At 42.0% G+C, this 22021-nt stretch overlaps 3 protein-coding genes across 4 annotated transcripts; 2 read left to right on the top strand and 1 right to left on the bottom strand.

The window, feature by feature from the left end:
* The first annotated feature begins 397 nt into the window (after positions 1-397).
* LOC121619447 (lamin-A-like) lies at positions 398-7637 on the top strand. Its single transcript, XM_041955172.1, has 13 exons — positions 398-548; positions 971-1324; positions 2768-2924; positions 3361-3486; positions 3605-3775; positions 3922-4047; positions 4500-4720; positions 4812-5085; positions 5252-5359; positions 5457-5576; positions 5757-5813; positions 6636-6830; positions 7013-7637. Exons 2-13 carry the CDS (start codon positions 987-989, stop codon positions 7046-7048), a joined length of 1929 nt encoding a protein of 642 aa, XP_041811106.1. The 5' UTR covers positions 398-548; positions 971-986; the 3' UTR covers positions 7049-7637.
* Positions 7638-8429: 792 nt separating this feature from the next.
* naxe (NAD(P)HX epimerase) lies at positions 8430-14550 on the top strand. Of its 2 annotated transcripts, none has more exons than XM_041955575.1 (7): positions 8430-8491; positions 9896-10086; positions 10178-10286; positions 11162-11272; positions 12533-12643; positions 13071-13218; positions 13643-14550. In XM_041955575.1, exons 2-7 carry the CDS (start codon positions 9914-9916, stop codon positions 13840-13842), a joined length of 852 nt encoding a protein of 283 aa, XP_041811509.1. In that variant the 5' UTR covers positions 8430-8491; positions 9896-9913; the 3' UTR covers positions 13843-14550. The 2 variants fall into 2 exon arrangements, with proteins under 2 accessions (XP_041811509.1, XP_041811508.1); XM_041955574.1 differs by having other exon boundaries at positions 8430-8569.
* Positions 14551-14713: 163 nt separating this feature from the next.
* On the bottom strand, positions 14714-21559 carry scn1bb (sodium channel, voltage-gated, type I, beta b). The gene is made up of 6 exons (XM_041955559.1): positions 20461-21559; positions 20210-20376; positions 18698-18935; positions 17905-18046; positions 16148-16222; positions 14714-15195 (listed from the first exon to the last, which is right to left on the bottom strand). The coding sequence occupies exons 1-5, from the start codon at positions 20507-20509 to the stop codon at positions 16153-16155; spliced, it is 666 nt and encodes a 221-aa protein (XP_041811493.1). The 5' UTR covers positions 20510-21559; the 3' UTR covers positions 14714-15195; positions 16148-16152.
* Positions 21560-22021: the final 462 nt, after the last annotated feature.

Genomic DNA, 22021 nt, shown 5'->3' with positions numbered 1-22021 from the left:
AAGCTCTGAAGGCTCCGTGTCTGTATTTAGGGGTTAAAACAATCTGAGACCTCTTATATAACTTGTTCATGGAGAAGTACGAGACGTGTGGTTTCAATCCAACAAACCCAACTCTCAGGCAAAGTTTCTGCTTAAAATTATGCCTTGTATGTATCACATGGCATTGTGAGTTTCTTTGAGTGGAGGGTGACTCATTCATTCAGACTGCACACCCTTCACAGTGGGAGAGAGACAGAGAGAGAGAGAGAGAGAGAGAGAGAGAGAGAGAGAGAGAGAGAGGGAGAGAGAGAGAGAGAGAGAGAGAGAGAGAGGGAGAGGAACAACCACCTACCAAGTGCCAAACTTGAGGCCAACCTCTATCCTCTCCTCCCATCTCATTCTTTCCTATATGGGCACTCTCACATGGATTTGCAGACAGCGCAGTAACAGACTGAACAGTACTGGAGAGCTAAGAGGAAGACTCTGACCACAAGATAACAAAGAAAATTAACAGAGAAGTCTACAAACACCTCGGAGCAGCGTTTTTCTCTTCATCCAGCCAGCAAAAGGTAAATCTCCCCGTCGCAGTTGGCATCTTTTGTGCAGGGACGTTTCTTTGAGTCTCGGGTGGAGTCGATAACCCCTCCCATGTCTTTTGATTAATTATACTCTTTGTCTTTTGTATGTTTTATGCCATTGTGCTTAAAAGTGCCTGGAAACAGTGGATATTTTAGGGTGAATTATGTTTAATTTAAATTCTAAACACGTATTTATGACTTTTTTTTATACACATAGAAGTTCACAGATCTGCATTTTCCTTAAAAGTAAAAATCTACTTTGATGGATGAATTAGCTGGAAGTTAAGCTGGATTTGTTTCAATAAAAAGGATGTTGAATGTAGATTTGTAGACTGATATTCAGCTTCCTCCTTCCTGTACATTAAACAAACGTCCAGAATAATTAGTTGATAATCATGTCTGTTTCTGCAAAGATTTCAGATAAGTGCAATGGCGACACCCAAAAACACTCCCCGAGGTGCAAACACACCACTATCCCCCAACCGCATCACCCGGCTCCAGGAGAAGGAGGACCTGTCCAACCTGAACGATCGTCTGGCCGTCTACATCGACAAGGTGCGCTTTCTGGAGGCGGAGAACTCCGGTCTGCGTCTGCGCATCACCGAGTCGGAGACCGAGGTCAGCCGGGAGCTGACGGGCCTGAAGGCCGCGTATGAGACCGAGCTGGCCGATGCCCGCCAGACTCTGGACTCCGTGGCCAAAGAGCGAGCACGCCTGCAGCTGGAGCTGGGCAAGCTGCGAGAGGACTACAAGGAGCTGAAAGCAAGGTGGGCTGCAGCACTGGTCCAGATCTAAAGCTGACAGTGTTTTATGTAGTGCTTTCTGTGTGTGGTGGTGCAGAAATAAGGAGGACTAGATTTAAACAGTCATAAACTACATTGATTAGGGTGGGGTGGGGGGTGTTTTGAAGGGGTCTCAGCACGTTTGAGGCCCTGAATTCCTTAGAAGCACCCATGTATGTTTCTGACATTACAATTAAAGTGAGACAATGGAATATGAAAACACTTATTTTTGCTGTTGCATCCTCACGTGGACCAGCATGGTGGCTAATGTTAGCAACTAGATAGCTAATGCTTTATAACTGACATTACTGGGCCAGCGTCCTGCCTTTATGACTCTTCTCTACTTGTTCCATTGTTGCACAACTTTCTAGCCTATACTGTTATCCCTTAATGATCACTTGCGGTCACAGTGGCTGCTGTTCAGCTACAGTAATAACATCGTCTGTACAGAATTGCCAAGCCCTTTGGTAGATTAACACAAAACACAGCAAACTCTGTGTAACTAAGATTCTAAAGGTTTTTGTGTCTAAAATAAAACAAATCAGCCTGGCACACCCTTTATAAGAAATAAAAGACACCACTGAGCCCGATTTTTTGGTGATCATGAGAAGAAACAGCTTCCCCGAGGCTTCTGAAATCCCTCCTTTTCCAACCACATCTTTTCTCAGTTAAATGCATCCTTTTGTCCGTTAATGCATGAGTGACGGGGATTCGCGATTGCAGTGTTAATGTGTAAAACCCTCCTGCACGTGTATCCACAGCAGCAAAACACACGCTCGCTCCTCAGCTCTTAATGGCTGATGATTGTATAACTACTGCTGACACTGTGGGAGCAGCCGGGGGCCACTCCCTGGCTCCAGCACACCCTCCTCACTGCTCATTGACGCTGGACTGCTATGCCGACTCCTTCCCATGCCGCCACATCCAGAGCCCGATGACTAACTCTTTCCCCAGTTTCTCCTCCTTCACCAAAGTAACCATTATACACACAATACGTGGCAGTGTTTTGAGGGCTCCGCTCTTGCCTCCGTAATTTTTCCATAAATATTGAGACGAAGGCAGTTGAGTGTTTGGCAAAGCCAAGCCGTTGCCATGGCAGCGTCTCAGCTAAACACCAACGGCTGTGGTTTGTGGCTACCAGATACACGGGACTGGACGCAGATCGTTGTGGCCTATGAGTCATATGCACCGAGGCTTTTCCCTGCTTTTATTTCATCCAGGCTACATCCTTGTTCAAAAATAGCTCATATTTGTTTCATTAGACTGTGTAAAGGAAACTGTAGTAAGTTTCCACTTCTTAAGTTCTTAAGTTACGAAGCAAATGTGGATGTCTGCCCCTCTTCTATTCGCTGGACTACCCTCCATCAGTGCTGAAAACACATCCAGGAAGGTGCAACCTAACAGTTGAGACTCATTTTGTCTTTACAGGAACAGCAAAAAGGAGTCGGACTTGGCTGGAGCGCTGCAGAGGCTCAAAGACCTGGAGGCTCTGCTCAATTCCAAGGATGCGTCCTTGACCACGGCTCTGGGAGAAAAGCGCAACCTCGAAGTGGAAAACAGGGACCTGAAGACGCAGGTTGCCAAGGTAACTCAAAGCCACGCTCCGTTTAAAGCTCAGTGGAAAAACATCTGGGGTTAAAGTTAATGCAGATACTCTACAAGCTCACCAGCTCAGAGTTTGTCCCTTACGATCCTTTGTGTTTTCACTTGCTGATAATAAATGTCAGCTTATGAAAGACCCAGTTAACCTATCTGTGCCTCCACTGCTCGCTGTTTATTTAGTTTTCCAGGGGTGGTTTTAAAAGGGCCTCACATATCCAGGGCTTGCATAATTTTATTGAGTAAAAGTAAAACAGAAAAAATCTTGGATTCAGTGTCTCTGTGAGTTAATGAAGAATCTCTCAGCTGACTCTTTCTGTCAAGGCCACTCTCCTGTGCCTTTTGCTGTATTTACTGCATGTTTCTGCGCTTGTTTGTACATTGCTTTGCGCTAATATTCAGTTCCTGTTGTGCTTTCTTAGCTGGACACCAGTTTGGGCGATGCCAGGAAGCAGCTGCAGGATGAGATGCTGAGGAGGGTGGACGGAGAGAATCGCATCCAGACACTCAAAGAGGAGCTGGAGTTTCAGAAAAACCTCCACTCTGAGGTCAGACTCCCGGAGAAAAGCTTCTTCCTCCACTTTGTTTTTACCTCTTGTCACATCAGCACCTGTCATTTAAAAAAAGATGTATTTGTAGCTGATGATTTTGGGACTTCTCCAACAGGAACTGCGGGAGATAAAGCGGCGCCATGAGTCTCGTATGGTTGAGCTGGACAATGGCCACCAGCAGGACTTTGAAAGCAAGCTGGCGGAGGCGCTGGTGGAGATGCGCAACCAGCACGAACTGCAGATCAAAATGTACAAGGATGAGATTGAGAAGGCCTATAATGCCAAGGTAGACCATCAGTTTAATGTTGCTAGAAGGCATAAAAGGCAGTTTTCATTTGCAGCAGGTGTGCAGTTTCACAGCCTCTTAAAGAGATGAGCAGAGTTGTTTGATGATCATATTAACCGTCCCCCTTTGTTGTTTGCTTCTGTCAGCTGGAAAATGCTCGTCAGTCAGCGGACAGGAGCAGCCACCTGGTTGGAGCGGCGCACGAGGAGCTCCAGCAGACACGAATCCGCCTGGAGTCCATGTCCGCTCAGCTCAGCCAGCTGCAGAAACAGGTGATCTGGAATGAGCAGTTCACGTTCAGGGTTCTTATGCAAGATGCTCGTAATCATGCAACGCAGTGCATCATTGTGAATATGTGCCTTTTAAGACTGAGAGGGAAGAAGAGGCATTATGTGATGTCTTCTTCACTTTCAATGCAAAAAAAAAAAACTCACTTGAATTCATGTTCTATATAAAATGTAAAAGTTAAAAGATTAGTTGTGTTCTTGTGAAATGTTGATTTTTCACATTTTAATCAGAGAACAAATAAAGTAGTATAACACTCCTCATGTGGCTAACATGCCACTGAACCCTCATCTTCACCCAAAATGATATCAATATTTTTATTGTAGTTGTACTGTGTGTGGTTATCAGTCAGCTGACGGTGATCAGCCCCTCTTGTTGGACTCCTGTGGTGTTTTGAGACTCTAATTTTGCCCTGACAATGTCCTTCTATGTGATCCAGCTGGCGGCCCGCGAGGCGAAGGTGCGGGACCTGGAGGACGCCCTGTCTCGGGAGCGGGACACCACCCGTCGCCTGCTGGGGGAGAAGGAGAGAGAAATGGCCGAGATGAGGCAGCAAATGCAGCAGCAGCTGGACGAGTACCAGGAGCTCCTGGACATCAAGCTGGCTCTGGATATGGAGATTTGTGCTTACAGGAAGCTGCTGGAGGGAGAGGAGCAGAGGTGCGTTCATTCAATATTTGCAGTAACCCATGTGCCTCCCACATCTTGTTTTACTCCCAGTTAATAAGCACCATCATGTTTGTCCCTGCAGGCTGCGTCTGTCCCCCAGCCCCCCACCCACCAAAGTGACAGGAAGTCGCTCCTCCGCTTCAGCAGCTCACTCTCGATCAATCAACTACAGCAGTCAGAGCTCTCCAGCCAAGAGGCGCCGCCCCAACGACACCGACAGCGAGGCCTCGAGCTTTGCAGGTGGAGCTGTGGCCCGCACTCGCATCACCCAGCAGGCCTCAGCCAGCGGACGGGTCACCGTGGACGAGGTGGACCTGGATGGGAAATATGTCAGACTCAGCAACAAAGCAGATGAGGTGAGAGGATGGATAAAATCATCTGAGAAATGCTGTGATGGAAACAAATGGGAGCACGTTGAGTACAGTTTTCTGACACTGTAAACAGACACAAAGCTGACTCGTGTAGCTTTAAAAGGCCAGATTATTATTCACTATAAAAAAGAGCTTTTTATCCAACCATCAGGATCAAAACTTGGGGAACTGGCAGGTGAAGCGCCAGGCGGGATCAGGTGTTCCCATCGTCTTTAAGTTCCCGGTGAAATTCACCTTGAAGGCCGGCCAGAGGGTCACGGTAAGATGCACCTTTACTCAGAAGAATCACAACGAGCACAGAGATGAGCGCAGTTACAGACAGCTCACCTGACTTGTACCTTTTGCGTGGTTCACAGATCTGGGCCTCTGGTGCTGGCGGAATCCACAGTCCCCCATCTGACCTGGTCTGGAAGACTCAGCCCTCTTGGGGCACTGGAGACCTGTTGCAGACCACCCTGATCAGTGCCAACGGAGAGGTATTCAATTTACCAGTCAAACTTATTTTACAGACACTTTATTTAAACCTAAAGTACTACGATTACATTTTATTATGGCCACAGTGTTGATGTAAAGTCCTATGTGAGACTTCAAAGTGTCAGAACTGGGCAATAAATGAATTAATTCATTAATAAACATTAGAATCCTTTTTCCCTCAGGAAATGGCAATGAGGAAGGTCACCCGCACACAGCTTGAAGAAGAAGATGATGACATGGTGAGAGACATTGTGCTGATGACACAGAAATCGGCAGAACAAAGATGCAGGTAGCAGCGTTCAGCGGCTGCCTCGTTTTCATGACAAAGGAGCTGAAGTCCATTGAATCAGACCCAGAACATCGTGTCGTCTTGTCACATGATCAAATAGTCAGTCGACACTGGACGACATCTACATAAATATTACCCAGCTTCACTGTGTATATGACAAAGTACCAAAGAAAGAAAGAAATTGTTTATTTAATTGAATAGTTTGTTTTTAGTTCATGCATCGTTTTTATATTTTATGTAGAATAAGAATGAAATTTTGTTCCAGGTTGCTACTGAGTATTTTATAGCTGATAAAAAAACCATGATGCAGATGGATTCGTTTTTTTTTTGAAGGGATATATAGCAAGTGGCACCAACTTTATATTATTGTGAGCTCTTTTCAGAGGACTCAGTCTGAATACGTCAAAGAGGCACCTGTTAAGAACCCTATATAGTGCTTTTACATAAATATTCAATTAGCTACTTTAATGCTGCTATAGATCAGCCAGGGATTATAGTGTTGAATTAAATAAATGACTGGCAACTGACATGATGCTGAAACATATAAACAACCTGAAACTCTGTCATGAGATGCTGATTTCTTTGCTCATTCTGGTTGCTCTAAAATGGTGCGAAAGAGCAGAACAACAACCAGATTTTGGGAATACTGAATGAAATTAGTGCTAAACTCATCATTATTGAATCCTTTTGCCAGAAAATGCCAAATTTTCCTACAGCCAAACATGAGCGAGCTCTCATTAAATGCTCTAACTTGCTCTCTTTGCCTCCGCAGGTGGCCCACAGCACCTGTGGGGACAGCGAGTACAACCTGCGGAGCCGGACGGTGGTCTGCGGCTCCTGCGGACTTCCCTCGGACAAATCCAGCAACTGTTCCGTGACCTCGGCCTCCCGCTCCTTCCGTAGCGGAGGCATCTCCGAGGGTTTACTGCCGCACTCCTACGTGTTCAGCAGCAGCACTCCTCGCAAGGTGAGCCCTGCAACACCTGCAGCCGACACCGGACTTCCTGTTTAACCTTTTAAAGGCCTAATCAGGAATCCAAACAAAAGCTACTGTTGGAGGCTTAAAGATCAATGTGTTTTATTGACGTTTCTATAGATTTTGAATTGATTTGTGCAACTAATAATAACTGTGTCCATCTGTCCTTTTAGGCTGGAACCAGGATGGAGAGCTGCCCGATTATGTGAGGCCCTGGAGCTGCGCTGAACCACTTCAACTCTTCACTTAGTTTTCAGTTAGTAGTCCTTTAGTTACCAGCTGTAGTTATGAAGTTAAGTTCATGTACTTTGGAATCATTTTCAAGATATTGGTATGCAATAAAACTTTATACTGCCTTTTTTTTAATAATGTACATAGGCATGCTTATGAAATATTTTCTTGAATTCATTGTGATTAAAGCAGCAGCTTTAGTTTGGATCTGTGACATTAAGGGTTGGAAATGTCTTCCAGGCTTTCATTGAGCAGTAAATCATGAGTCTACCAGCTTTCTTAACAGCTTAAAACAACTGTTTAGGCTAATTTATTCTAAAAAAGTTGGTGATATCCACAACTGCTGTTGCTGGTAGATGAAATCATACTTTTTGTGCTATTCATATCTCAGTTAAATCTGATTTGCTTTACTCTCTGTAAACATACTGATGCAGCAGGGTTAGAGTAAATCCATTTTTGTTCACCTATTTTGAAAACTACATTCATTTTTCAACAGAATTCATATCTGGAGTTAAATAAATTGACCCTAACCTCAGTACAGATCCAAAGAATGTGTATTTTTTACTGATATCAATAAAAATGTTTTCAGAATTCTGCCTCATTTGTCTTGATGTCCACACACACACACACACACACACACGCACACACACACACACACACACACACACACACACACACATTTTAACATTTCATAGTAATATTATGATGGACAAGATATTTTAATTGCTAATTAATTGAATATGACAAGAGCAAGAGAAATCAGAGATGAATAATCCATTTTTCAGGTGTCTATCTCAATAAGCAATACTGTCTGGTAATATTTATTGTGTGTTTATATTAATATTGTGTTCTTATTCATTAACTGACAGCAATGTAAAGTAATAAAGCACATTTATGTTGTACAAATACTATTTCAAGGTACTTCTGCTTTAATTTATTTCTATTTTATGCAGCTTTATGCTTTTACTTTATCATTGTTATTTTATTCATTTTGTTTGGTGTTTTATTTCATTTTATTTTGCATTATTTTTGGTGTTTCCTCAATCCTGAAATGTTTTAATCCTGTTTCGACCATGTTAAGCAGTTTGTAATTTTTATCTTGAAAAATGCTGTAAAAAAATACCCCTTTTACTCCAGTAACAAGCATTCGGTATTTTAATTCTGCACATGGACTATTTTTATGGTGTTGTATTGCTACTTTAGCGTAAATTGCCTCCCACTAGTGTCTAGTCTCAGAATTAAAACAGCACTCAATACCTTTCCCGGTACAGCACTTTCTCCTATATATGCGGTGTTCCAGGGATCGTGCTTTTATTTTGAAATTAGGGCGGTGTTTGTTTTTCAAACCCGGAAGTGGCGACCCCGTTGGGCTCAGAGAGTTGCTGCTCGTCTCCTGTCTTATATCAGTATCTTATTGTTCTGTTAGTTGTGCCACTGCATTGTTTTAAAGGACAAGCGTGCATGTGAAGTTGTTTTCAGGAAAGACTTGTTAACATTTGGTGAGTTTCGTTAACACTTTGTCACGAAGTCTAGCAAAGTCAAACTTAGCAAATTTAGCTAGCAACTCACAACCACTGAACTGAGCCTGTCGACTGTAGCTGAGGAGCGACCGGATCCTTCTGTGCGTCTCAATCTACCGTTAATTCACTGTGAAAACAAACCTGTTTAATTAACATACTCGACTTTTACTGACATGTTCATACAGGGGAGGTTAGCTAGCTGCTTTCTGCTAAAGCTATTAAATACATCCAGTAGATCTGATCCAGGTGGAACAGCAAAATGACATTATATCAGCATGTATTGATGTCACCTGATATGTTCACAATCACTGAGAGCATGTTATAAAGTTAAACCAGCTTTCAAACGGTGTTCACTAAAGTTTATAATTTTGTGGTAGATTTTACTTTTGATGTTGGACTGTTAATTGATTTTGTCTTGATATCAGTGCTGGAACGAATGGTAGATTAAAAAATGAATAGACAGAAGACTTATGCGTTTTTAAATGTTTCATATCATTGTAAATGTCGCAAACTGTTATTTTCGTTATCAATGTATTGATTTATATATCATTTATATTTTGATTTGGATATCAGTAAAAGTTAAAAATGGTCCTCACAGTTTCTCAGAGCTCAAGTTTATGTCTTCAAATTTTTCTGTCTGACCTACAGTCCTAAAGTTGTATTTAATATCAAGATATTTTAATATATTATATTTCCAGTGATATAAAACAAAGAAAAGCAGTAAATCCTCACATCTGAGCAGCTGGGACCAGCAGATAAAATGACTAATTGGTTGATTGACTGATCTTTTCAACATTAATTCAAACAAGAAATACTTAGACCTTGAGCTCTGGGAAACACTTGCATATAGTCTTAAATATCATCTGACTTGTGATGAATCAATTAATTGAAAAATAACTATCAGCTTAATAGATAATGTGTGTATAATTAGCTGCAGCCCTGCTTGATATGAGCATTTCAGTTCAATTTGATTCTGTTTGATCACTCAGCCGTAATTACAAGTTCAGAAGTTTACAGAAAGAGAAAAAAAAGAGAGATTCTTGTGTCATCACTTCCTGTAAAGTATATCGAGCAGGGAGTGAAGGGATGACCAATGCCTCGGGGACTGTGAGTTCACAGCCTGCAGGTGGACGGATGTGAGCGAGCAGTGAAAACAGTGTAGCAGCTGCAGGAGCGCGATGCCAGCAGACTGAGCAGCAGAGCGCTCGTTAGGGGGAAAGTGTGCAACAACACTGGAGAAGGCTCTCGCAGGCCTTGCATCATCTAACAGTTCATGGGAGATCACTGTGGTCTCTTCTGTTCCAGGACTTTGGATCCCTCTGGATGTTGAGTGTGCGGGCTCTGTTTGGGATCGGATTCCTGGTGACCTCAAAGGCCGCCACAGTCCTCGCTCAGACAGGGACATGTCCGCTGTCCACTGCCGCTAACAATCACAAGAGGGACTGTTTCAGCAGCAGACCTGCATCCACGATGGCCCAGAGCATCAAATATCTCGGGTAAAGTTTTAACTCTAGTTCACAGAGCAGCAGACCGTTTACAGGCTGTATGTGTGTAGACTGTCCAGACTGACCTGTCGACGCTCTGCAGGCAGGAGGAGGCCCAGCACATCGATGAGGAGCTCTTCAGTGAGTATGGCTTCAGTGTGGACCAGCTGATGGAGCTGGCTGGACTGAGCTGTGCCACAGCTGTCGCCAGGGTGAGATGTCTATCAGTGCTCTTATTTTGAAATAAATGACTGTGTTTAATGTAGAGAACTATTTAGAAATAATTGTTTAAACTAAATATTAAACCAAATTTTTGACTGTTGGTCGGACAAAAGACATTAGAAGGTGTCACATTGGCCGGTTGGAAACTATAATGAGCATCTTTCCCCTTTCATTTTATGAACAAAATGATTGGATCAGTTAATCGAGAAAATAATTGGCCGGTTAATCAGTTATGAATATAAATATTAGTTGCAGCCCAAATAATGCAGTGGTGAGTAGCCAGATTAATTTAGGAAACTGGATCATGTGTTTTTATGTGTTGAATTTGTCTGATTATTCAAAAACAGCAGTTTTCATGATATCTGGTCTGTCTTGTTTTGCTAGCCGTTAGTATTATCGTTCTTCACAGGCAACTGACAAAATGCCATGGGAGACAAACGCACCTAAAATACAAATATATATATTTGAATGTCAGTCAAGTTGTAGAATACATGAAAACAATAAGGTAGATTAAAGACAATAACAAAAACAACAACCATTGCAACCACTTTGACATTATAATTGTGTTGCTGTATTTTGTGGTTTTTAATGCACATGAACACACCTTTAAGGCCTTTTAGGCCTTAAAATATTTGGTTCCTCCACAAAAAGCCCAGCTGTGTTACCAGGAAACCAGTTTTTGCATGAACAGGAATTAAATTATTGCCTGAAGATGGGAATAATGAGATTTCTCCAGCGTCTGACTCCACAGCGCTGGAAGCATGTCTCTCGAGTAGCTGCTGTGAAGAAAGTCCTCTTTTCCTTGTCAAACACCGGTTGTGGTTTAGTGCCGTATAGATTTTTTTCTGTCTGCTTTTTCCTGCAGGCCTATCCAGTTACCTCCCTGATGAAGGCCAGACCTTCTCTGCTGGTCATTTGTGGACCAGGAAACAACGGTGGCGATGGCCTGGTCTGTGCCCGACACCTGAAACTCTTTGTGAGTGTCCTTCAGTTCATTTCAAATACTGCACTTAAGTAGTTTTCAGGTGCTTTTACTTTACTTAAGTGTTTCTGTTTTTATGGTATTTATACTTCTGCTCCACTGCAGTGAAATATATTGTACTTTTTACTCCATTACATTTATTTAACAACTATAACCACTAGTTATTTTGCACGTGTTTTGTCATCTAAAACTCACGATGAGCTTCTGAAAGGTCATTTTATTCTGGAACTGGGTGTTATTCTTTGATGAAAAGTGAGGAACATCTGCCAGTTTAGCAGGAATATTTCAACCTGTTTTAGAACATTTAAAGCATTTTCTAAATTTCTGGTGGAGCGATGATACCTTCTTCTGTCTTCTTTCAAAATATAGACATATTTTAGGATCTGAATCACCTTTATTGGACACATGCAAGGAATTTGACTTGTGTTGTTCACGATGTTCCACACAGTTCCAGTAGACATTCAGCTAAAAACAAAGACAACAAAGCTGAACCAAGATAAGTTTACAACATATTGTCAATAAGTTGTTTTAATTAAAAACATAAATAATGCAAAATAATGTTTGGAGGACTCGTTGACACAATGAAGAGGATCTATTGGATTGAGGTTTTTTGCAGATTAAACTGTCCAACACACAAAGTTGTGGGATGCTCCAAAAACACCTGTTTGGAACATTCCACAGGTAAACAGGTTGATTGGTAACAGGTGATTGTGTATGAAAAGGAGCATCCTGGAAAGGCTCATTAGCTCACAAGCGAGGATGGAGCGAGGTTCACCACTTTGTGAACACATGACTGGATAAAGGAGATTAATACAGGAGCACTTTGTAAAACTGCTGTCTGTCAACACAGTTTGTTTGGAGTCTGGCTGGTACAGTATCAAATATATAACACCATGAAAGGGTCCATCTGGTATAACAAGTACTTTTACTTGTGTTACTTTAAGTACATTTTGACATATTTCCACTTTTACTGAAGTAAAGGATCTGAATACTTCCTCCAGCCCTGCTGTACAGATCCATTAGTGTGTTTGGCCACATTCTGACTTCAGGTGGTTAAGCAGAAAACCATTTAAAGACCTTCTGTGCTACATAAATCCTCAGTGGCAGCTTTGAACCAATCTGAGTGCTTTCTTCACCCACAGCTATGCTATCAAACTCCCGGTCGATGCAGACAGGAGATTAACTTTGCTTGGCCAAACCTGCGGCTGTCAGTTTTCAAACTATGAAGGATGCTTTCTACCTCTCCTCTTGCAGGGTTACGAGCCCACCATCCTCTACCCGAAGAGGCCCAACAAACCTCTGTTCCAGGGCCTGACCACACAGTGCCAGAAAATGGAGATCCCCTTCCTGACTGAGATGCCTGAGGTCTGGAGTAAATCAATTATGCAGCGGTGTTATGTACAGTGGTGATTTCTTCTGCCTGCTGCGTTTATGAGTGTGCATTTTATTTCAAGCAATGCGAGTGCTGTATTACACATTATTAGATCTTGCTCAATGAGGCTGCAGTTTAGACTAGTCGAAGCCTCAATTATCCCTGTGGGGGAATTAGGGTTTTTATTGCAACAAACAACACAGTCTGTAATATAATTGATTGATTGCTACAGTAATCGTTACTGTAGCAATCAATCTGTAGCAACCTCTGGGTTAGTGGCTTTACTGATGTTTTTCAAGTTCTAGATCTGCATTTTCTAACACATTTCGAGTGTTTTTACACATGTTAAAGGCTGATGTTTGTTGGTCTTTTGAGGAAATGTAAAAGAACAAACAACGATTGAAGACATTGATTTCGCAGGCTAAGCTGGTCGACGAGGCTTACAACCTGGTGGTAGACGCCATCTTCGGCTTTAGCTTCAAGGGGGCCGTGCAAGAGCCTTTCGGTTCCATCCTGGACGTGTTGAAGAAGACGACGGTCCCCATAGCCAGCATCGACATCCCCTCAGGTCAGTCGGGTTTACATGAAAGAAAAATGTGCTTCCGACCAGGTTGGTGAGTTATAATCTTAACAAATTGTGCGTATTGTGTAATTTTTCGCCTCTATTCATCTGCATGTGACCAAAATAGAATATCTTAAAAAAAGGTTGAGAGGAAGAATTGATTTTGGTGACTTTCCCTGTAGTGCTACCATGAGACCAAACTTTCTGTAACCAAGATATCTGGAAAATAATAATAATAATAATAAACTGATTGTAGGGCTGAGCAGTTATTTTCAGTTTCAATTTTGGCTTCCAATGATTATAAAAACAAGTTAATTGAGATAAAATGATTATTGTGCTGCTTTCTACGTCACAACGATGCTCACATTTGTCTTGTGTTCTAATATAATATATATATATATATATATATATCTGTTTTGTTTTTTTAAAGGCTGGGATGTGGAGCAGGGCAGTACAGATGGACTGCAGCCCGACATGCTCATCTCTCTGACTGCTCCCAAGAAGTCGGCCTCCTTGTTTAGAGGACGATACCACTTCCTGGGAGGCCGGTTTGTGCCTCCGGGCCTAGAGAGGAAGTACCAACTCAACCTGCCTCAGTACCCCGACACGGACTGTGTGTTACAGCTGTAGCGGCTGTAGGTTTGAGGACAGGTTTCTGTGTCGTCTTCAAAGGAAGAGTTCAACATTTCTCATCTGCCTTTTTTCCCAAAAGATAGATGAGAAGATCAATACCACTCTCTTGATTTTATGTCGTGGATGTATGAAGAGTTGCAGGTCTGTGTCTGACTGAGGGTGGGGTTAAGTCACACACACATACAGATCAGAGGCCATAGTGGACAGGATAAAGCATGTATTTCAGCTGCGTTAACACAAAATCCAGCAATGCGGCACCTTCGTGCTGGGTTGTGCAGAGGCTCGTGGAGGTGTGGGCGTGTTTATTCGTGCTTCAGAATGAAAGCGGTGTCAAACAATGACAAAATTACATTTTATTTCTCTGATTCACTGCTTTGTTCTCACTAACGCCTGTCTTCGTTCACTCTCTAGCTCCCTTGACCACCGCTGCTCCCTCTCTTTCACTCTTTTTTTAGACCACCTTTGAATGGTGTGTTTAAAAACAGCAACAGACAATCGGTAGTATGCCTTTAAATGTGTTGATCTGGTTGGGTCCTGTTGTGTGGATGACGGTGGGTGTGATCTTAACATGTGCTGTTAATCCCAATAAGGTGTCATAATAGAGCTTTATTAGCTCTGTGGAAGCGATTTCTTCATGTGAAAACACTAAGATTTAAAGCATGGCTGCTTCAGCTATATGATAATGAATAAGTAAATAAAAATGATCGGAAGTTGTCTGTGTTGTCATTATTCATGTTATGCCAGCCATCCATTTCAACCCCTAAAATATTTATAAGACGAATCAGCAAAAATGTTCATGGTGAGGTGCGTCAATGGAAGACTTCTCCATCACATGTACTTTTTTAGTTTTTATTAGTACACCTTAAGATTCAATTGAATGTACAACTAGCAGCTGGAAAGAAAGTCTATCATAGTCCATCACATTCTATTTTAGAAATAACTTTACCAATACGTGTTGTGTGTCTCATTGTTTATACATTAGGTGGTGATGATGTAGTAAAAAGCTTTCTCTTACAATCAGCCTCACGGAGTCCAACAGACCACCATAGTACCACATACATTCTATATAAATGTGTGACTACATATACTTAAATACTGTATGTACAGTATATGCTTCTGACAATGTGGCTCATTAATGCATAATGGGTTCTCATGTAAGTGCAGGACATGCTTTTGCGGGCAGAATACTATATACAGTGCTGGTACCATGCTCTCTGTATGTGATATCCATTTGTGATCTTTGTCAAGGAAAAGGTAAAATAGAGACTCGAGATGAAGAGGAGTTTTCCCTTCAAGTTGTCTACATGCAGGTCAAAGGGTGGAAGAATGTCTTCAGTCCATGAAGGAAGCCTGAGGATGAAGACAACAGGCATAAATGGATTTAATGGCACTCAAAACCAGTTTTTAGAGTAAATCCAGCCCATCAACAGACAGTAGTGCCTCTAAAATATACAATAAGTTGCCTGTTTTCAGGTGCAGTTGATTAAAGCTGTTTGTAAGGCAGTTTCATATAAAAACTCTACCACATGGTTATGATTTAACATGGTATGTCATGCTTAACTTGTCATGCTGTACAATTTTCATGTGTTATTCTGACAGGCGTTTGTAATATTTAGTCTCTCATTGATAGAAATTGAGTGGACAAAATATCAGAAATGACTGCTTCAACAAAAAGCTTAACATTAAACCATCATGAAGGTACAATGTATTGCCGGACATTAGATGTTAGTTTGGTGTACCTAAAAAACATAAATGCATCAGAATTATCAGTAAATGTGAGAGGATAAGTCTTGAATTCACTTTTTGATACTAGCTCACATACACAAGTTTTGGTACAGAAATATAAGACAAAAACCCTGTTTTTCATAACAAAAGACACCAAACGTGTCACATGTTAAACGCTGTTAGTAGCCACAATATTTCTGCCTTAACATGTTTCACCTTATTTACCTTTTTATTTGACCAGGAAGTCTCTTAAAATATATTCTTTTAAAGAGACACCTGGCAAAAATGTAGGTAGAACGGTGAGAGGAAGACTTCCACATAAGTTGAATAAGTTCACTTATTCACTTTCCTGCAGAGAGTTCGATCGATAGCACTCTTGTGTCCGTACGGTGAATATGAAGCTGAAGCCAGCTGTCTGTTAGCTTAGCTTAGCAACAAGACTGAAAACAGAAGGAACAGCTAGCTTGGCTCTCTTGGCTTTAGTGTTTCTGATAGCAACGCACCATTAGATGGTATAGCTATGTCACGGTGGAATGATGCTGCTGACGTGCATTTTCACATTAATATCACGACATACCTGTGCTATTCTCCGACCTGCACTCCTGCGCAGTTATCTTTACTTTCCGAAGCTATCGCTAAATATTCAGCATTTCTGGAAGGAAAGGAGAAAAAAACCCAACCCCCAGTGGTTATCAGAATGTGAAACTCTACTTTAGCACAATGAAATGGGTGGAAAAATGCAAAAACAAAACACCACAGCTATGGTTGTATGACAGGTCTTTGTTCTTTTCTTTTTCTTTGACTTACAGGAGGGAGGTTTTGGTTTTGGTTTTGACTAGGGATGACAGGACAGGACGGACAAGACGACAAACATGACAGACAGACACAGGGAACTGAGATGTTAGACAAAGAGACACAAGTGAAAACACACAAACACGATGGACACTTTGATCATATTAAAATAAGTAGGTAAGACGACAAAGTGGGAGACATAAGAACCAAAGTGAGGACGCAACAGCAACGTTAAAGGCTTGACTTCAGTAATAGAACATGAATAAGGTCTGGCAGTATTCATGGATACACACTTTTCAAAGCTTTCCACATCAAATGCCTCATTTTGAACACACCAGTGAGTTTGAGAGTTAGTTCTTAGAGTAAAGGCCCTCACACCAGCAAGTGACAGCAAAATTCAGCTGTCTGAAACATGCATGTCTGTAGCTAGCGAGCTAACTGCTAACAATCTAGAAAGAAAATCACTACCCATCGCATTTCATTCTCAGGAATGTATTTCATTCAGTTTTCGAAGAGGTGTGCTCCATGCCAATGAGCTTGCTAAATATTAGTTAGCTGACAGCTAGCTTGCAAACAACAGTTAGCTGTTGGTTAGTTTGACACAACATCAGTTAGCTGCCGGTTAGCTTGAAACAACATCAGTTAACTGTCTGTTAGCTTTCAGTTCACTTGTTAACTCACTTGCAATGGGACAATTAGTTCACTTTATTCAAGAGACATACAGTATGTGTGCCATCGACCCACGTCTCATAAATGTCTGTAAACCGTTCCTCTTTTGTGGAGCAGACAGACAGAAGAGGGTTAAAGAAAAGTGGAGCGACTAAGCTAACAAGCTACGATCGCTTCCTTCAGGTCGGACTCACAGGTCAGAGCTGTCAGGACAGCTTGCTATTAGTGAACATGTTCAAGTCCACCAGGTTAAACTCTATGTGAAAGACTTGTGTGGATACACAACGATTCCACTGGAATGAGTTGATTTTGCTGTTTTATGCTTGTGTGACCGGGCCTTACCCCAGGTGTGTGTTGTTTGAAGCTCTGCAAGCCCAAAAGCCAGACAGATATATCTATAGCAAATATGGTGGACAACAAGTAACCACAAATTGCAGCATATTTGTCACTGGCAGGTTAAGTTAACTGACAGGTTAAGTACCTTAATACTTCAGTGCTTTAATAACCAAATTAAGGACCTTTTATCCATAATGGCTGCTTATGTTAAAAACTTGATATATCTTTACTGGATTTTTTAAGACTATAAAAATTCCAGTACTTGGTTTGGGCTCTACAACACACATACTTGTATAAGGTTTCAATGGTAGTGAATAAAAACCTTGTATCTCCTAGAAACCTTGAAAATTTTTTTGCCATTGAAAGGTTTGCATTAGTCTAATAAAGAAGCCGCTCATCTGTAAAAAAAAATATGCAAATATGCTGTGATCATTCAATAAGTCTGAAACGAATCTAGAAAGAGGAGATACAAGTTTTTCACGTCATGAGTGGCATGACATGAATGTGCATACAGATGTATGCAGTGAAAATACTTACGCTGCTTCCCGCAATGCTTCTTCCCCGGCTGCTGCTATCTTCCTGTAGCAGTAAATCATCTCGATGAGGAGCCAGACCTGAAGGCCAATGATGGACACGTACATCATGACCTCGGACACGATGGAAGCTGTTCCTCTGGTGGCTGCACACAGGAAGCCAGGAAATAGAGAATCAGACCAATAGCAAAGAGGTAACAAGACACGGCTCTTGCAAAGCAGGAACTATTTGGAATTTAGCTGTTATCTGGAAATGTACAAACAAAAGATGGCATTTATTTTTAAGGAAGTAAGAGTGAGTCACTGTGACTGTTGATGAAAAATGATACTAAAAAGCTACCTGAGGGCAAGAAAGACCTGCTTTTAGATGCTCGCTCTGTTCCAATGCTATACCATCTATTATATAGCATATGCTGACTGTTTGGGGCAGAGTAAGTTTTCATAAAGATAATAACACCAAGCAGCTGAATGAGCAAGGTCACTAAGGATGGTGAAGATTGTTTACTGCTGTTGCTAATGGTGCAGAGAGGAAGTGAGACCCATTTCTTTAAACCCTCCATCTTTATGCAGAATGACCTTATTAGCCACAAGTCTGACTTCCAGTCCATCCTTATGGCCTGGGAATGCTCAACCTCTTGCACCAAGAACCCCATTTAGTCGATTTATAGCTATCTAATATCAAAAAAGTGTAAATGCATACAAGATGGACTGAAATGTGATTGCTCAAACCACCACAGGAGGCACTTTTCAGGCACTATTTGAAAATTTAAACACAAATGCAGTTGACTTCATCGTACCTTTAGCCACCACGGACAGGTGGACCACCTTGCTGACGACGGTGTTGTACTCGTAGTTAGCGTAGAAGAGGATGCGGTTGAAGAAGCAGCGGTAGGTGCCCGTGTCGTTGAAGGTGACGTTGAGCAGATATATGGACGCGTCCTGGATGTCGCTGCTCCTCTTACTTCCGTTCCAGTCCACGCGGTCCATAAAGTGGTCGTGTTCGATGGTGGGTCCGTCCTCGTTGTAGGTGTAGATCTGGTGCCGCAGAGACATCGAGGTTAAGTAAAGTGATTTGCACAACATACAGATCATGTGTAAGTATTGTAATGTACTGTATATAATGTACATAGCTTTTTTATGTAATTTCTGCGCTTTTTTGTTGTACTTATAATTTAAAATAGTTTCCTTCCCCCTCAGCTTGTTTCTCATGTTCAAGATTCAAGATTCAAGATTAAAGAGTCTTTACTGTCATTGAGCATGACATGTCAATGAAAATTTCATTGCAACCCCCATGTTAGAGACTGAAAATAAGAAAGATAAGAAAGATTAGAAAGAATAAAATTAAGATAACTACAATAAAATAAACCAACGTGCAATAAAAATGCTTGTAAATGCAATTGAAAATATACCAGAATGGAAATATACTAAGGCAATAAAATATACTAAACGATAAACAATAAAAAATTGCTGTAAAATGTGAATTTCTCCTCTGGGGAAAAATTAAGATGAATTACTGTCATATAATGTTGAAAACATTCTGTGTCATTCTGTGATGCAGGTAAAGCAGGTTGGGATGGTGTAAGAATCGATGAGGACTGAGATCCACTGAGTTCCCAGTCAAGGTTTGAGTAGTATTTACTGTAATTCTCTTCATATACAATACTCAGTAAACAGGGGAATGAAGACAATTTAAAAAATAATTGCAGTGTTAACACATATGTGTATACAAAGGAGATAATCTGTTTTTATCGCCACATAAAGAAACAAAATTCACGTGAAATTCATCACAAAAATCCAGACGACCCAATCCTTAATCTTGTTTCTATTTTGCTGGAAAGGGGCTTGGTATTATTATTTTTTTCATCAAAAAGTTTACTGTTTTGCAGTGAAAGTCAAATCACGTGGTATCTGCATTTGGATAATGTTACACTGAAGCGTATCCACAGCTGCATTATCACAGCATGCACTCTGAAGCTCTAATGATCTCTGTGGTGTAAAATATCACAATCGATTCCATATGAACCTCATGACGACCTCAGCACTGGCCGTAACCATGCAATCCAGGGTGTACGTGTGTGAGTGAGGGAGGGAAATAGGACAGAAAAGAGCTCGGGTGTGCGCTACATATGCATATATAAATAGCTTGCGTCTTGAGGAATATAGCCCAGGACAAGTTTGATTTTTTGAGGATGCTTGCACGGCTAGAACTCCTCTAGAAACCTTCCTGTACTCGGCGGTGTGCTGCGTCAGATACATTTTGTGCTGGCATCAGACTAAAAATTCTTCAGCAACGGCGGATTTGTACTCACATGAACAAAGTCAGCCTCCCCTTTGGCCCTGAAGTACCATTCGACGGTGGCAGAACCATCCACCTCACTCCTCCTCTTGCAGGAGATGCAGCCCAGTTTGAAGCCTTTGCCAGCCACTGCCTCAGTGTCAGAGTCCACCTCTGCACAGGCCCCATGACACCGGTACACTGTTAAAAGAGAGGCAGTCATTACTCCGGTTTAACGTGACGTAGCGATGGTGATGCAGGCCACAGGCCATGAGCTCAACTCACCAAACAGGGAGCAGAGAAGAGAAAGGAGCAGCATGTGCACCGCTGCCATGTCTCCAGACGTTAGAGGAGATGTTGTCTTTGAAGAGGGGTCTCAAGAAGTGCAAACTTTGACACCAACGCTCCAAGTATGGAGCTCCAAAAGATGACACTCATAAACTAAGCACCTCCAAGTTTGGAATAACCGAACAGATATTTGCAATGTTTTTGTTTTCTACACTTAAAGAAGGCCGAGCTTATGTGTAAATTTTAAAAGCTGTGTGTCAGTAAAGTGCAGGCAAATATAATGTATGTATTAGAAAGCTACCGCTAAACATGCATTGTAAAGTGCAAAATGTATCCGTCTAGACGCCTTCCTTATACACCTAATTTTTGTGTCTGGTGTCCTGACAGTCCCGTGGAACCCTGTGCTCTTTGGCTCAAGCCCGCACCAGTTTCCTGTTTCCGGTTACAGAATTTATTGCCAAAAATTATTGCTGCTTTTGGGAAGTCCCCTCTCAAAGATATCTGTTTTCAGCTGATGCACTCAAGTGGTGGGCTTTCTGCTTTTAATTATCGAGTAGCATATGAAGCAATCCGGATATCTGGTGACTCACAGTGCTCCCCAGATCAACACCCTGAGAGTTGATAGTCTTTTCCCTGAGGTCCTAATGTGAGATGCACAGAGCAATCCTTAGACTGGCCTGGGGCCACATGCTCTGCTCTTTTATGTTGGCTAATTACAGACAGCACAAAGTTATATTAAATGTGTGTTTAGATAATGTGCAACATGCCAGCTACTGACTGAACGTCTACAATACACTTACACGCCAGTGCATATATAATTAATTTGCATGCTCTATGGGAATCAAATGGCTACCTCTTGCAGGCTATACGCTACCAATATTTAATGCAGACCAGTCTAATGGTCTAAAGATGGTTATCCAAAATCGGATCACTGAAATCAGAGCCTACGGTCCTGAATCACAGGCCTCCCCTCCTCGAGCTGAGTCTTTTCTCCGGGAAAAAAAATTCTGTCCTCTCCTGCGATGACAGCTGAATGTGGAAGGACTCGTAATATCACCTATCTCACGACCCCGTGCTCGTGGAAGAGATGCTTCGGTCGTGCTGGCATTGCAGATAAAACTGCGCGAGCGCACACGGCTACATAAAAGCCCGATGAAAAAAAAAACAAAACAACAACAACAAAACAATGAACACGTCCTGCTCCAGTTCACGATGTTTTCTCCTACGCCACAGCGGCACCCCTGTCGCTCCGACCAGAGGATGCTGCAGATGCACTGCGGTAAAACGGCGGCGCGTCTATGACTGTGCAGTTGCTCTGTGTGACGACTGTTTGAGCGTCTGCCCCGCTGGTTTTAAACTGACACTAGCTTAGCTTTGTCTGGAAACAGCTGCGGGGGCCTCGCGTAGCCTTCACAGCACATTTAAGGAGAAAGAAAGGGCTTTAAGCACTGATACTAAGCTGGACTGGCCCTTTAACTGAGCCCCGGTGGGGCGGGGTGATACAATGATGGAATCTTTCTGTCAACAGAAGTTCATCATGTTACGCAGGGACAGCCAA

This window comes from Chelmon rostratus, chromosome 16 (genome assembly GCF_017976325.1).
Source record: "Chelmon rostratus isolate fCheRos1 chromosome 16, fCheRos1.pri, whole genome shotgun sequence".
Lineage (NCBI taxonomy): Eukaryota > Metazoa > Chordata > Actinopteri > Chaetodontiformes > Chaetodontidae > Chelmon > Chelmon rostratus.
This window is presented reverse-complemented; position numbering and strand designations above follow the sequence as displayed.